This window comes from Triticum urartu, chromosome 3A (assembly GCF_056163025.1).
Source record: "Triticum urartu cultivar PI428250 chromosome 3A, HENAU_Tu73, whole genome shotgun sequence".
NCBI classification, from domain to species: domain Eukaryota; kingdom Viridiplantae; phylum Streptophyta; class Magnoliopsida; order Poales; family Poaceae; genus Triticum; species Triticum urartu.
Window position 1 is genome coordinate 16,878,932 of NC_141875.1, and position 17,627 is coordinate 16,896,558.

The 17,627-nt window shown below is 45.7% G+C and overlaps 1 protein-coding gene across 1 annotated transcript; it reads left to right on the forward strand.

Moving 5' to 3' along the window:
* The first annotated feature begins 8,746 nt into the window (after positions 1-8,746).
* Positions 8,747-10,345, forward strand: LOC147977898 (putative E3 ubiquitin-protein ligase SINA-like 6). The gene is made up of 2 exons (XM_087516475.1): positions 8,747-8,946; positions 9,606-10,345. Exons 1-2 carry the CDS (start codon positions 8,773-8,775, stop codon positions 10,329-10,331), a joined length of 900 nt encoding a protein of 299 aa, XP_087372601.1. The 5' UTR covers positions 8,747-8,772; the 3' UTR covers positions 10,332-10,345.
* The last annotated feature ends 7,282 nt before the right edge of the window (positions 10,346-17,627 follow it).

Here is a 17,627-nt window from a genome sequence, read left to right on the forward strand (position 1 = left end):
TTTTGTCCATATGAATGCAGAGGACCATATGGTCTGTGGCCTTTTCATCCATATGAAAGTAGAGGCACATCGTGGTGCTAGTTTGCTGGGTTTTGTCTCCGACCATCATGTCGTGATGATTTTACAGGTACCCCGAGAGGCCCTTGAGTTTGCCGGAATGTCGATTAACTTCCGTTCCGGAAAATTCGGGTACTCCATATGTCTTATTTTCATCAAAGGTCATGCTGAAATTTTCCGTGAATTTTAGCATGACTTTGCTAAAAATCGGACATATGGGGTACTTGCTACTAATGCATGGGCCGGGGTATCTTAGTACTTAATTAAGTAGGATCAACTGCCCCGCCATTCTTGCTGCATTAAACCATAGGTGGCAATAGAGCCAAGTGATTAGGCCCAACTTAGAATTCTCGTTAGCATCGATAAACCCTAGATGATAAACCCAACATAGGTGGCAATAGAGCCAAGTGATTAGTGCCATGTGATTAGGCCCAACCTAGGGTGCCTCGGCATCGATAAACCCTAAATGATGAAAACTTAACTTCGCTTCTATAGGGTGCCTCGGTGTCGATGAGAACCTAAATGATGTACGCTTAGGCTTTTAGGGTGCCTCGACGTTGACAAAACCTAAATGATGAAAGCGTAGGCTTTTAGGGTGCCTCGACGTCGACAGACCCTAAATGATAAAACCTTGGCTTTTAGGGTGCCTCGGTGTCGATAAGAACCTAAATGATGAAAGCTTAGGCTTTTAGGGTGCCTCAACGTCGACAAACCCTAAATGATAAAAGCTTAGCTTTTAGGATGCCTCGGTGTCGACAAACCCTAAATGATGTAGTTTTGAATTATGAATGTAGGATATGTCGTCATCATCATTGGACGACGAAAGGGACGACGAAAGTCTCCTGGCAGAGTGCGACTGGTGCCACGACGATCGAGGTCTGTGCGACATGCCTCACCTGGACGATGATCGGCGCTTCAGCATTAAGCTCGAGGAGACCTTCAAAGTTGAAACGGTACACAACGACGACAAGTGTTATTTTCATAATTAAGCATGACTTCAACTATTTCAATGTGTAATTTTCATCTTTTACAATTCGAGTATAGCTTATCCCATGCCATGCAAGACGCTATGTCTTGGAGAGGATGGATTTTGAAGACCATGAAATTTCTGAAACAAAGAAAATTCACCTAAGGACTCATCACGATGTGGACTTTGAAGTAAATCTATATAATTCTGAGAGCGTAACCCATTTTGGTTGCAAAAATTGGGAAGCATTTTGCAAGATGTATGGTTTTGATGAGAGTATGCTTATCACCATGGATCTTGGTAATCCTGACATCAACCAAGACAATATGGACATTTGGGTCCTTGTTGATACGCCTCCAGTTCTACCGCTATGTGAGTTTCTCAAACATAGTTATTAGCTAATTTATATTGTTTATTTCAAAATAGTTGACAACTTATTTCCATTGACAGCTTATTTTTATTGTTCAAAGAATGTCCGGGAGATGGTAGACAAAACCCACTACACTGATGGCTCCGAATTAACAACTTACAAGGAGAAAAATCATTTGGTCAGATTTTATACTTACATTGAGAATTACAATATCTACAATCAAACTCCTCAACATTATGGTAAATACGTGCCACTAGTGCATGTGTTCAACTACGGTAACTACCATGGAGATACCCTAGTAAGATTTTTACTATTACGACATCCGTGCATCTTTTGCATACACTTAAAACTAGTACATCATTGCTAACTATGAAGTTATTACTATGTTTTCAACAGATAATCCCAGAGAATTGTGTGCCTCATATGATGTATCTGAAAGGTAGTGTTAATGTTTTGAACATACAGCCAGGTCGTCCTACGAATCTCAACTGTCCATACGAGATTTCTAAAAGAAGTGGAGACATGAAAATCAAAGGATGGAAAAAATGTATGGACAGTCGTAAGGAGCTTCTTGGAAGCAAAAGGAAGCGAAGCACAAGAATTGGAGACAGGATGTTCTCCATTCTCCATAATGGAGAGTCAGGGTCTATATTGTTTTATGCTATTTTAGCTTAAATAGGGTATTTAGGTCCTGCCTAATACTGATGATCATGTGCTAAGAACAATTAAGTAGGGTTGGTTCGAAGACTATCAAGATGATGATTGTATGACTTGTTATGAATAACGAGTAGAAGTTGTATGATGATGATTAGTAGGACTTGTTAGGATTAGTATTACTTCCGACAAACTCGATACTCGCGGTCTCGAGACTTGTAATGTTTTATCTTTGTTCGGTCTTTTGAATTCGAAGACTAATATGATGAATTGTATTCGGAGACTAATCTTCTATTGTATTCGATGAATCTGCTGTTGCTGTGTGCTACTGTCTATATTCTGTCAAATAATATATTTTGTAACATGTGCAAAAATCAGAAAAGTAAAAAAAATTAAAACCTAATATTCATACTAATGGCGCATCACTACAGAATGCGCCATTAGTATGCCAAGTATACTAATGGCGTATCCATCCGCAGTGCGCCATTAGTGTGCCAAAGCACATGGTTAAATATGGCCCCTGGGAGGCACACTAATGGCGCATGGTGTTATATACTAATGGCGCACTGGATGGTGCGCCATTAGTAAAAATTACTAGTGGCGTGCTACTAATGGCGCACCGGTGATGCGCCATTAGTAGGCAAAACCGGTGCGCCATTAGTAGGCCTTTTCCTAGTAGTGTTGTAGAGTTGTACCCGCTTTGGAAGTGTCCGCGTCTTCAGTCTTCTCATCATCTTGATCCTTGTAAATGTCCATGGAGGTCCCAGAAGTAGCAGCGCTAAAAGTTTCAGAACTCACTCCGTCAAGCCAGAGAATGAGTCGACAGGAACATAGAAGTTCCCAAACGACGCAAAAGCAAAGAGAGAAAGCAAAGCACTTTCGCAGAAGTGATGGGAACATCCACCTTGATCTTGGGCAAGGCCTTCCGAGGCTTTGAGGGGGCGGTCTTGAGCTGCTTGGCGGCCTTTTAAGTCAGTTCCGGAGACGAAGTCTGAGTGCGTTTTTGCACTTGTGTCTTGGAGGAGCTACCTTGCCATGCCCGCCTGTAGGGTCTTGAGACTGTTTGGATCGGCATTCTGAGCGAGGTGGTGAGTCGACTTCCTCACTACCGTCCGAGTCATCGCTATCATCTTCATTGTCATTAGGGGATTGCCAGTCGCCACTCTCATCGGTGCTCTCCGTTCCCTCTTGGACTTGCTCCCCGTTTGGCATCGAGTACATCTCAGTATAAATCAGCAAGGCAAGAAGTTAAACAAGCATCAATCAGATTCAAGGACAGTTGCAAAACAGAATAAAATGCACTCGGTAACAAAGGTCAGACCTTGTCCGGCTCGTTTTCGGTGTCGAATGGTGCAACTCTTCTGGACCCCCTGGGGTTGTCTTTGTTTCCAGTGATGCTCCGCAGCCACTACTCCACCATCTCCTTGGTGACTTCCTCTGGGTCAATCCGAGCGGTGTCACTAGGGCCCGAGTACATCCACATTAGATGATCGCGAGCTTGAAGAGGCTGGGTGCGTCTATTGAGAAACACCTCCAACAAATCCATGCCAGTCATGCCTTCACGGACTAATTGGACTACCCAGTCGACTAGCATGGACACCTCTCCTTTCTCTGCTGGAGTTGTGGTAAATGAAGAGGGTTGGCAGACTCGGTCCATGGTGAAGGGAGGAAGACCAGTCGGCTGACCAGGAGTGGATACATCTTGGCAATAGAACCAAGTCGACTGCCACCCTCTAACTGACTCGGGAAGGGTCATAGAAGGAAAAGTATCCCTACCCCTCGTCTAAATCCCTAAACCCCCACACATTTGGATCACGTGTGTATTTTCGTCATTCGGATTTGCCTTCTTCATAGTTTGAGAGCGGCAAGTAAAGATGTGCTCGAATAAACCCCAATGCGGTTGATAGCCCAAGAAGTTTTCACACACAGAGATGTACGCAACGAGATATGTGATTGTGTTGGGGGAGAAGTGATGAAGTTGGGCACCAAAAAGTTCAAGAAACCCCGAAAAGGATGTGGAGGCAGAGTGAAACCGCGGTTGACATGGGTGGCAAGGAGGACGCACTCACCCTCCTGCGGCCGAGGCTAGGTCTCTTTCCCCGGCAACCTCCAAGACCTGTGGGCAATCAAGACTCCATTGGACAGGTCCTCCAAGTCTTCTTTCTGGATCATGGATTGAATCCAGTCCCCCTGGATCCAACCAGGCGGCAAACTGGACCTCGACGACGACCCCCGACTCGTCTTCTTGCCCTTTGCCGCCGCCGCCTTCTTCGAGCGCTCCAGGGCCGCCGTCTTGTCCTTACCCATGGATACGGAGTACGCGCGGGCGAGCGGAGACGACGAAGATGGCGGAGAGCTCGGTGGAGAAGTAGAGGAGGAAGGGGACGATTGGGAGGCACTATGCGTTACATCGGCCCGAGCGCTATTTATGAGACCACTTCCGAGTGGCTGACGAGTGGGCCCGAGCGATCTTATCATATCCCGCAGCAGGTGCTCGCCCGATACGTGGCGGAAAAGGCGGCGTGAAGATCGAGGTGCCCCCATCTATCCACTCCGATTACTGCGGTGCGCTCCATCCCGCGTGCTTCCCCGAAATTTCGAATCACGTGAAATCTGGGAACGGAAAAGCAACCAATCGAGTTGAGGATTACGTACCATAACTCACTCAAAGTTATCAACATAACTCACTCGACGACCTCTGAATTGATCAAGGCGACTGAAACTAAGCTGAAGCCCCAGCATGACTCCCTGATTCCGATGAAATGCCTCCGAGGCGTGGAATCGAGTCGGAACCGACTTCAACTCTCTTTTCAGTCGGACCTCAATCCATTCGAGGGCTAATGACGATGTCATTAACCTAGGGTAGGGTCATAGGCCTGACCTAGACGCCCTACCCAAGGTCACTACCCTAGAGTCAAGAACATTCAAAGTACAACAAAGGATACCGACTGAAGTAACCTTGGAGTGCAATCCACTCGACCAATTATCTCACTCGGATACCCCAATTCCATTCGACCAAGAAGAAGTCACTCGACCATACAAGAAATCACTCGGAGTACAGAAGAGCCACTCAAGATGGCAACGGTCAGGCGTTCACTCCGCAATCTTTAAGATCATTTATATCTCTTTATAGCTGGCGTTATCAGTAAAGCGCTATCTTAATGTACATTGAACCCTGTGTAACGGGCGATGACTAGGGTGCTGGCGCACTCTATATAAGCCACCCTCCACCTCTGGCACAAGGGTTCGCACCCCCTGTAACTTTCACACATATATACTCCAGTAGATCAAGCCTCCGGGCACTGAGACGTAGGGCTGTTACTTCCTCCGAGAAAGGCCTGAACTCGTAAACCTTGTGTGCATAACTTCACCATAGCTAGGACCTTGTCTCCTTCTACGTACCCCCTATTCTATTGTCAGACTTTCTCCCACGACACCCCCACCCTTGTGGTCCCCTCGTGACTCCACTGACCTATTTCTTCCGCCTATATATTCTCAAATATCCCAAAACCAACCGGGGGAGCCACGAAACCACTTTTCCACTGCCACAATGTTCTGTACCCGTGAGATCCCATCTAGGGGCCTTTTTCGGCATCCTGCCGGAGGGGGATTCGATCACGGTGGGATTCTACATCAACACCATTGCCTCTTCGATGAAGCGTGAGTATTTTACCACAGACCTACGGGTCCATAGCTAGTGGCTAGATGGCTTCTTCTCTCTGTTTGATCCTCAATACAAAGTTCTCCTCGATGTTCTTGGAGATCTATTCGATGTAATACACTTTCACGGTGTGTTTGCCGAGATCCGATGAATTGTGGATTTATGATGAGCTTATCTATGAATATTATTTAAATCTCCCCTGAATTCTTTCATGCATGATTTGATATCTTTGCAAGTCTCTTCGAACTATCGATTTGGTTTGGCCAACTAGATTGGTTTTTCTTGCAATGGGAGAAGTGCTTAGCTTTGGGTTCAATCTTGCGGTGCTCAATCCTAGTGACAGAAGGGGAACCGACACGCATCGTATTGTTGCCATTGAGGATAACAAGATAGGGTTTTCATCATATTGCTTGAGTTTATCCCGCTACATCATGTCATCTTACTTAATGCGTTACTCTGTTCTTATGAACTTAATACTCTAGATGCAGGCATGAGTCGGTCGATGTGTGGAATAAGAGGAATATATGCAGAATCGTTTCGGTCTACTTGACACGGACATGATGCTTATATTCATGATCATTGCCTTAGATATCGTCATAACTTTGCGCTTTTCTATCAATTGCTCAACAGTAATTTCTTCACCCACCCAATTATTTTCTATCTTGAGAGAAGCCTCTAGTGAAACCTATGCCCCCTGGGTCTATTTTCCATCATATAAGTTTCCAATCTACAATTCTAGTTTCCTATTTACTTTCTTCGCAATCGTTTACTTTCCGATCTATAAACCAAAAATACCAAAAATATTACTTTACCGTTTATCCATCTATATCAGATCCCACTTTGCAAATAACCGTGAAGGGATTGACAACTCCTTTATCGTGTTGGGTGCAAGTCGTTGGTGTTTGTTTGTGCAGGTATTCGGTGGATTGTTGCGTTGTCTCCTACTGGATTGATACCTTGGTTCTCAAAAGCTGAGGGAAATACTTACTCTACTTTGCTGCATCACCCTTTTCTCTTTAATGGAAAAACCAACGCAAGCTCAAGAGGTAGCAATGACCCACACAGACGACGAGGTTCTTCAAAAGCAACGCCTTCAGGAAGGGAGCAACGCTCAACCGTCGTCGTCACCAAATCTGACCATCTGACGCCAAGATCTAGGTTTTCACCCTGAAGAATTAGTCTGAGCATATTCGAGCAATGCCTTTGACAAGGTAACGACGTAAAACATCGCCATTGCCAAGTGTACCCAACTCGGGTCAGACATAGGTTTTCACCCCGGAGCTCGAGAACGGGTGCTTGAGTAGCACCACTTTCGAAGTCACTAATGTGTTGTCGCCACCACTTTTCCTCAATCCCAGCAACTATATGCGATGGAGCTGCACAATCATCCCTTTGTGTCAATTCATCGTCCTTTCGGGATGGAACTCTCTCTTTGTTGAAGTCAACCACTGAATCTGTAGCACATCTCTTTGTCGAAGTCAACCACTGAATCTGTAAAGATGGAACTCTCCCAAAGAATTTTCGGGATGTCGGTTTTATATCCATGCTGAATTGTTGGTGTTTAACCTTCGAACTATAGAGAAAGCGCGAGCTAGTGAAAGTTAATAAATCTTTCAATGCTGATGTTGATGATGGTTAACGAAAATGAGATGTGCCAAAACTTTATTGAAACGGTCCTACAACAAGTATACATATTGAAGAAAGTGAAGGGGTAAAAAGTAACATCTATGAATCTGAAAGTGTCTCTAATTGATCCCAAAACCTAAAAGCCCATGAAGCCAGGCCGAAAACTTCAATTCCAAAACAGTTTTGAAATTAAGGAGGCTACATTCTAATCGATTCCCAAAACCTAAAAACTCGTAAAACAATTTGACCTGCATTTCCCCCGTGTAGTGCATCCATACGAACATTCCACTTCATAATATGAAATTCATAAATTGGACTCCAGCTTGATATTAAAGGAAACTTCCAGCTTCTTAATTTGAGATAATCATTCAAACATAGCTTAAACAAAATACCTCCCAAGCATAACAATATTAAAATTAAGCATAGCACTAAAAATAATTCAACACAAAGCCTAACTATAAACATAAGCTTAGCTTAACTTTTTCACTGACACCTTATGTCTCATTATAGGAGGAGGAGCAAGAGAAGATGATGACGTTGTCGGCCGTCGTCCTCATCCTCCCCGGGAATTCCTTTCCTACCGATGCTGCCTCCTCGCCGGTAGTGATGCCCCCCCTCCCACCCGAACTCGTCGCGGTCTTCCAACTCCTTAATTGTGTGTAGTCGATATTTTTGACAAGTATTTTAAGAAATGACTAAGAGATTAAAAGGGAATTCGAGGCATCTTTGATAGAGCAGTGGAGGCGAAGGAGATGGAGCGCCGCAATCTAGTGGATCTGTGATGGATTCGTGGGCGAGGTTACAAAACTCATGGTGACAACGCAGGTTATTTGTGAGTTCTGCTTCAGTGCTCTCTCATAGTGACTTCATCATTGGAAGTTGGAATGACAACCCAAGGTGATTCGGGCTTGGTAGTGTGCCCCCAGTATAGGGACTTTAGTGGAAACACTAGGTATCATGCGTTTGTACCTATTAATGGTGATCTTTGCGCATTGTTTCCTTGTTATAAGTACTGCCCGAAGATTGCACGAAAATCATTTTTGGGCGAAAATCCGTGGTCTAATCCTGTGCAGTTGGATTCAACGACGATGACGACCACACGTCTTTTTTTTCCAGAGGTGTCGTTATCTGAGAACGTTGCTCGCAAATAACTGCTCGAGCACCAAAACACCATGTTCTCTCACGTAAAAAAAAACACCATGTCTCCCTCTTTTCTCTTTTTATTATTTGTTTGAGCGGGTCTCCCTCTTTTCTCAACTGACCAGTTTTTTTAAGAAGATCTCAACTGTTTTTTTTTAGGTGAAGAAGATCTCAACTGACCAGTTTAGACGCTGCCTCTTTTTTGTAGTCAACTATAAGCCACAACAGCCCACGTGAGGAGCCGGCCCATAAGCGCTCTCCGGCTGCTTGCCTCCTCCGAGGCTCCAACCCCAGCCGATGTCGAGCGACGGAATCGAGGCGACGAGCACGAGGTCCACGGAGGAACCGATGATGGAGACGAAGAGGAGGAGAACGGGGAAGGAGGGGTCCGTCGCCGGCGACGGCACCATCGCTCTCGAGGCGCTGGACTGCACCGTCTGCTACCACCCGCTCAGGCCTCCCGTCTTCCAGGTCATCCACGCCATCTGCCTTTGCCCTAATCTATTCTAAATTGACCTCGCCTAGATCCAACGACGCCTTAGGTATTTGGGTTGCCATGTTCTTCCTAGGGTTCCCCTTTTTCAACACTCTAAAAAGGGCACCATACAAGTTCCTATACAACTCGTGAGCATAGATCGCCCAGTTAAAATCGAATTATGGAACATCGTAGCATTGGGGAATTGGATGGCATGTTTCTTTTTATTAATTTCGACAAAGGGTTCTCTCTATGGTTTTCTTTTTTCTTTTAGCAAAAACGCCTAGAAGTTCAGGTAGAGATATTGTTAGACATGGAGGTGAGGGTATAAAATCAAACTGACGGTGATTTTGCTACACCCCAACTCGACGCATCCATGCAAGAAACTATGGCAACCCAAACACTGTAACACCCTACGCACCATGAGATATTATGTTTTGTCAAACACTTCTACGTGATTGTGTTATTGTTCCATTGACGCTTATCAAAGTCATCCTTTGACCAACACCAGTTTTTCTTAGGAATACTTGAAAACATGTACGCTGCTTAATTATGCAAATGTTTTTACCACATGCATGTATCAGCCATAGGTTTCTCACAAGCAAAATCTAATGTCAATTAAAGCGTGGTGCATTTGTTTTGTGATACAATGCAGTGTGCGGTTGGGCATGTGATCTGTTCGTCTTGCCACGACAAGCTCAAGAACAAGAACAAGTGCCACGCTTGTGCCACCACCGGAGGCTACAACCGTTGCATAGCGATCGACCACATCCTGGAGTCTGTCCAGGCCCCTTGCTCCAACTCCATATACGGTTGCACCGTCAAGACGCGTTACCTCGAGCGACAGGAACACGAGAAGTCATGCGCACTTGCACCGTGCTTCTGCCCCGAAGCTGGTTGCGGTTTCGCCGGCTTGACCACCCAGCTCCTTCACCATCTCACTGACGATCACAATATACCAGTTACAGAGTTTCCATCCGGATGGTGTCTCACCCTCGAGATACAACAGAGTATGCGGGTTCTCCACATGAAAGAAGAAGAAGGCGGCCCCATGTTCCTAGCTAAGTTCACACCAGTGCTGCCTTTTGGCAATGTTGTCTCCATCTTGTGCGTTGATCCTCATGCCGTGCCGGGGGAGCGCAAGTTTAGGTGTGAGGTTGATTTCTACTGCAACACCCTGGGTTTGCGTCAGCTTTCAAATTTCCAGATTGTAAGCACCAGTCTTTCAGATGGCTTCCCAGCGGAGCTTGGCAGCAACCCATTTCTTGTGCCAACAGGTTCTTCTAACTCTCCCACTACCAGCAGCAGCCTCACCATCCGCATTGCAAAGATAATCCATGACAGGCCAATAAGTGACTGGCGTTGGAAATCAAGATCGTAGCCTGATACTGGAGACTTGCTCACAAAGACGTGTTAGAAGTTTTGTCTTTATCCTAGAGGCCGCAACTAAATTAAACTTTGTGATATATTCGTCTTGTACATCTTCAGCAGAGAGGTTCTGTTTTACTAGGAATATGGTGCCTTCGTGCTTTCTTCTTTACTTGGTCAGTTCTTGTGAACTATGCAATGCATTGGTCTTGCTGATTGCACTTTATGATGGGACTGTCCATAGGGCATTTGTTGAACTTTAATGCTGTCACACCTTTTCGTTTATCTAGTTTTTCCTATAAAGCAGCGCTAATATTTGTGTTTGTCCATGAACGCTCCCTTGTGGTTGTGCCTTAGGCATTACTCATAAACCATGTCATCATGATCAGGTACCTTGCTCCCACTCCATGTACGGGTGCACCATCAAGACACGTTACGTCAAGGGAGCGGATCACGAGAATTCATGCACATGTGCGCGGTGCTTCTGCTTAGAAGACTGCGGCTTTGCTGCCCCAACTCCCATGTTCCTGCAACATCTCAACGACAAGCATAATTGCCCATCATCTGAGTTTGAGTACGGGCATCGTTCCATCCTGCTGATCCAGGACGAAATGCATGTTCACCACAGCCGAGACGGTGGCCGCCTGTTCCTGGTAAAATTCACACCAGTGCTGCCTTTTGGCAATGTCGCCTCGATCTTGTGTATTGATCCTCAACCCGCTGATTGGAAGCGCAGGTTCAGTTGTCTGGTTGGTTTCAACTGCAACACCATTGGCTGATATCCGTATTCTATTTTTCATCCCAGGAGTACCCATCTGTTTTTTTTGGAAAATAAGGAAGACCCCGGACTCTGCATCTGGACGATGCATGCAGCCATTTTACTAATTATTCACAAAGATCTTACAATATAATGCATCAGTAAGTCTGAAGCCACCATCTTGGCAATATTTCTCGCTACTCCCATCCACTTGATGAAGGGTGCCGATTGGCCGAGCCGAATACCAAACAGACATCGAACTAAGGCCTATCATAAAAAATCAGAGGCCCAACCAAGCCATTGCCCGATCTTGGACACACACCGGTATGGAGCACTCTCAGATGTTGCCGCCGTCATCTTCCACAGATTCATCTTCAGAATAGTTACTAACACATCGACATTGTCAGGCCCGATCCATCACCTGCTCCGGCCACCGACCGAAGACCAGGTTTTCACCTGGATCTGTCCCAAGAACATCCAACTGACAACCTGTGCACCGACCAGACCGCCTTCAAAGCCCTAGATCTGGCCGCCCAGATCCGGCGACCATCTGCAGCAGCACTGCCACCATGGGCACCTTGGCACACCGGCCACTGCCTGTGTGTGCACCACTGGAGCCTGGGAGGAGGGCAGGCAACCCACCTCGCCAAACCGCGAGAGGCACCAAGAGGTCCACGAGCTCGTCACCGTCTCTGATCCGAACCAATCAGGAGCCAAAGGCACCAGATCGCCGGCGTAGATCCGCCTTGGACAGGGACAACACCACGCCATGCCGCCGCCGGAAGTTCGAACTTCAACTGCCGCTACCTTCCTGGGCCGCCGTCCTGAGATCCAGGCCGGACGTCGCTGCCACCACCAGCCACGTCCCGCCACCGCCGCACCGCCAGCCATAGGATCCATGGCTGCCGTGACCGCGCGGACGCGCCAAGGGGTCAGCACCACCCGATCTTCCACGTCGCCCTGCATCTCCGCCGCCTCCGCCATCGCTGCGCCGCCACGTTGTGGCGTCGCCGGAGGTGAGCCGCCGCCCCGCCGCGACCCAGATCCGAGAGACGCGCTTCGACGCTATTGGGCGACCCGCCTCACTCGATCCTGACGCGGGAGGGAAAAAGACCTCCGCCACCGACGTCGGCCGCCCGGGGGCTTCCTCCAACGGCGACGGAGGGGAGTACACGGATGGGACATGCTCGGCGGCTGCACTTGACAGAGAGAGAGAGGTGCGGGTGCATGGCCGTTAGTTAGGTAACTTCCTTGCCATCTCCACGTCCATGGGGACACGACCGTTAGTTACTCACTTAGCCAGCTCCACGTCCAGTGGGGCCCAGCTGGTCTCTTCGCCGTCTTCCATTGCCCTTTGGGACCTTTGCCATCTGTTGGCGGACGACAAAGAACTGGCTGATGGCAGATCATATCTTTGCCATCAGCCAGTTCTTTGCCGTCTGCTTATTGCAAGCGGACGGCAAATATCTTGTGTGTCGTCCGCTAGCAGACGGCAAAGAACTGGCCGATTGGAAATTCTCTGATTCCTGTAGTGATAGCTTATGTAGCTCAGGTATAATCTATAGTAATGGGGTCACAACCTCAACGATGGCCTCACTCCGAGAGGTAGTGATTGCAAAAGGTAGGGGCGGCGGGAATGGTGTGACACGAGAAGAGAAACATCCATAGAGGCATGCACCCCCTTGTTCGTGGAGTGAACCTGAAGCATCACAGCTAATCCCACAACCAGGCCATGCATGAGGTGTCTTCTTGAATGTCATGTCGCCAAAGTGGCAATGGCACGCGGCGCAGAAGAACTAGGTGTTGTGTCTGGGACGGGTGCCGCAAGAGTTGGTCGCCAAGAAGGGAGGGGCGTCTAGGGGATGACGACAACATGGATCCCAGTATTCGCTCCATCTGGGTTGACGCGAGAGTAGCGATCACTGCGTCTACGGTGGACATAACTTGAGGAGGCAACCTGTGATCCACCTCAAGGATCGTCCGCATGGGTGCCGTCAGCTGGCTAGAGAACTGATACATATCCATCGTATATATTTTCCAAATACTTTTGGTCTTGTTTTGGAGTCTAATTTGCAAAATTTGGACGGAACTAACTCGGACTCGCGTTGTTATCAGCGGAACTACCATGGTGTTGTTTTGGTGGAGAAATAAATTTTCTTGGAATCGGGCGAAACTTTGTGGAGATTTTTTATTGAATAAATAAAAATACTGGAATGAAGATACACCGAGGGGGGCACCAGTTGCTCACAAGGCAACATGGCGCATCTACCCCCCTAGGGCGTGCCTTGATGCCTTGTGGGTCCCATAGGCGGTCGTCTGACCTAATTCCAAGGCTATAATTTCCATTACCCCGAGAAAAAAATAAGAGAAGAAGTTTCATTGTGTTTTATGACACGAAGCCACCACCACCTCCTGTTCTTCATCGGGAGGACTGATCTGGAGTCCGTTTAGGGATCCAGAGAGGTGGATTTGTCTTCATCATCGTCAACTCTTCTTCACCAAAAATTTCATGATGCTCACTACCGGGAGTGAGTAATTCCTTCATAGGCTTCCTAGATGGTGATGGAGTTGGAGGATATTTTTCATGTAATTGGGTCAATTTGTTGCTATGACTTTGCTATGCTTAAGGCTTGTCAGTAGGGCCCTAGTGCCATGTGATTTCTGATCTGAACCCTCAATGTTTTCATCAATATATTTGAGTTCTTGATCATGTTTTGCAAGTTGCATGATCCTATTATGTGTTATGGTCCGTAGTCCCCAAGGTGACAATAAATGGGATTTACTTCGGTGATGACCGTAGTATGAGGAGTTCCGGTTCTCGATTAAAAGAAGGCCTTAATATCCCTTAGATTTCCTTATGGACCCCACTGCCACGGGAGCAGAGGAAAAAAAGATGTCATTCAAGGACTTACTATAAGCACTCGTATGACTATACACGGAATTCATGCCTACATTGAATTGATGAACTGGAGCTATTGTGTATCGCTCTAGGTTGTGACTATTACATGATGAATATTATCCAACACAACCATCCATCGCCGATCTAATGCCTACGCTTTTTCTCATATTGATCATTGCTAAGTTACTAAACACTACTAAAAATTGCTACTGCTACTACCACCAAACTATATCATATTGATCTTTGCTAAGTTACAATTACTACAAAACTGCTACTGCCACTGTCACCACTGCCACCAAACTATCATACTACCATGCTACTAAACACTTCACTGTAGATATTTAATTCCCCATGTGTGGTTGAAGTGACAACTCAACTGCTAAAGCTTAGAAATATTCTTTGGCTCCCTTTGGGTCGAAGCAATAAATTTGGGTGAAATACTACCCTCAAAGACTATTGCGATCCCCTATACTTATGGGTTATCAAGGTCGTGCTAGTGTTGCGAGGGGCCACGAGATGTGGTGGGACAAGAGAGGCCCCTGCCTTGAGCTTGAGCTTGGGGACGAGTGTGTAGTGCACCATCCACCCACCAACGGCATGGTCCGACCTGCGGAATGTGGGAGCAGCTATGACAGGATCCGTGACAGGAGAGGCCGCCGACAAGGCCAGAGAGACAACCTTCGCAGGCATGGAGAGAATCACGGACACTGGATCTGCGACCTTGCTCGGATGCATCACTAGCACCACCTCGGACAAGACAAATACATGGCCGGGAGGTGTAACATCATTGGCGGCGGCTGAAGCTAGAGCCCCCGATCCGGATTTGACTTGGGTTGGAACGGGGATGGAAGCAGGACGACAAACGACACGAAATCAACGAGCAACATGGGAGGTAAAGGCGGCAGCATGACGACTGAGTCGTGTCCAACGGGGCCAGAGTGGCCGCCGATGTCTGCTAGCAGGACGTCTCGGGTTTCAAAATTTTCTCCCATCTTGTTTTTCCATACATGTGATGTTGATGATTCCTGAGAAGTAAGAATCAAGGACATGGAGAACCAAAATCTTGTATTTCTTGCACATGCACTATTCACTACCAAATTTCATGTTTTTTAGTGCGGTTCACACCAAAATGTATTTCATGATGAAATTTTACAAAAAAATAGTTCCACTATTCCCTATATTCACGTGTATCGGAATTTTTGAAACTTCAAAATGTGGGTTTCAAAATATTTTTAAAAAAGGAGCTCATGGAACCCAGGAGCAAGAACGCCGCACTTGTCATAGATGGTACTGCAAAAATAAACTAGTGAATTAATGATGGCTAAGGAAGCTTGATGTTGGCGGCGCTGAATGATGCTATCGATGTAGCTAGTCGATCGATGCTACTTTGCGTCCATGTTCTTGCGTAAGTAACAACTAGCTGTACTGCTTTTCTTTTTTGCATTTAGGCTTTCGGTGGATGTGTAATGGCTCTGCTGAGCTTAGACCAGTTTAGTAGCTGTTTTTACATTTGTCCTTGTAATGTATCTGTATGGTTACGTTAGTAAAACTGGGAGGAAAGTCAATATAAGAAAATGAACGATGTTAGGATGAAATAGTTCACACCTAATAGATAGTGTTTGTGTGTGTGTGTGTGTGGGGGGGGGGGGTGTTTATTGCTCAGTGACCAACACCAACATTGACGACAAGAACAGGGAAGGCTACATCATCTAGCACCGCAAACAGACCAACCTTACTCAGCCTAGCAAGGGCAAGTGACTGAGGTGAGGATGGGCCAAGGTTTCGGCTTCGTTTGTGATTTTTTTTCCAGCCCTTAACAAGATGCTGAAAATCGACAATTTCACTTTCAGAAAAATCTCGGATGAATATTAAAACAAATGTTGGAATTTTGGAATAAATATGTCCGTAATTTGCCCAATTTTTTTTACGTCAAGTGGAACGAAAGTTAACATTCCAACGTAACCCTCACAGATTAGTTCAAGACTTACCATCCACAACCATCAAACAGTAGTTCAATGTTTAAACAACATAGTACAACCAACAATCTCTCAATTTGATTTAATCTGCCGACAAGGACATTTACCAAGCTCAGGAGAGATGCCCGACTTTTGCCAGAAGCCAGAAATACATAACTCTAGGATGGGGTGACCATGGTCTCTTGGTCTCGCCCCGTCGACGTTGGTCATTCTCGTGTCTTAGGCCCTATTATGGCATCAGACCCGGTGCTAGCTCGCCGCCTCTTTGCCCGGAACCTTTGCAAGTTCTCCAGGCGAGCCTTGACATGTTTCGAGCACATGGCGTAGCCGTATTGCGCCAGCTTGCCGCAAGTCCAGCCATGACCATTGCCGCGATTGCACCGCCGCTCTGCCTGCATTATCAAGGGTTCAGCTTCAATCTCTAGTTCTTGAACAGCTACTTCTGCCTCCGTCCGTTCTCCATCAGTTTCCCCATCTAGCTCTTTATCAGTACTTCCATATCTATACACAAGTGCACAATCAGATATATTCCCAAAACACAACATGTTTGTTGTGCAAAGTAAATAAAGACTTCAAAATACATAGAAAACGAATATTTTTTTTAAAAGTTCAGATTATAACCTGGATTTTGTTCTCATGATAAAGTGATACAGTACACTATCAACTAAAAGTACAAATGTAAGAAAGAAAAGACATCCACGAGCATTCTAACCCACTGGAAAAACCTAACACATGTTGCATCCATGCGCTCAGTTAAAATGTGTCAACAAGTTACTTGTATATCTGAGTACAAATATTAACTGTGTTAAACAAAATGCTTCATAGACATAATATAATATATTTAGAATATGCATGCTTTAATCTCGACCCCAACTATATAACTATCCATCCTGCATTCAGGACCATTTTCACCATATGTAGAAAAAGGACTTGTTCACAACCAAGTTCCATGTCCATGTCCCCGTAGGAACTGGAAGAGGTAAATCACATCAGTGCGACTCTATATGAAGCCACACATATGACTTTGCTGGTAAAATACATACTAGACTATGAAGTTTAAATTTATTCATTTCTTATAAAATAGTATTCAAAACACATAAATGGTCAAAAGAAAACTATATTTCTACTTGGACTAAATAATTTAAAATCTCATACCGACGTTTTGAAAATTAATCATAAAATCTTGCACAAGATAACAAAAATCCAACCATGCCGCACTCGATGGTACAAATGTCTACCAATTTATCTTTGTCCTATCCGTATACATTGTAGAGAGAGTGGTGAGTAGGCGTGCACATGGGGAAGTGCTCGAAAATTGAAAGCATCAAGGCGAACAAGTGATTGGTTAGTACAATTTTTGCTGGCCTTTAACAACATAAATTAATGCAGAAAAATGATTAAGTGTGCAACCTTTCATTATGATGACAATTGGGTGAGACATGAAAAGATACTCCCTATGACCTTATGGCTTAGTGTAGAAGTAGTGCTAGACTTCAGTACTATAAGTCTATAACAGGATGTGAGACTTACGATGACGATCTCATTTATAACCAGTTGGCATGAATGGTATAAGTTGGAGAGATGTGGCGTCGGATGAGAATGGAAGTGGAGACTCGATGATTAGTAATTAGACATGTTCTTCCAGGAATCCAACTATAATCAATGTTTTTGTCATGA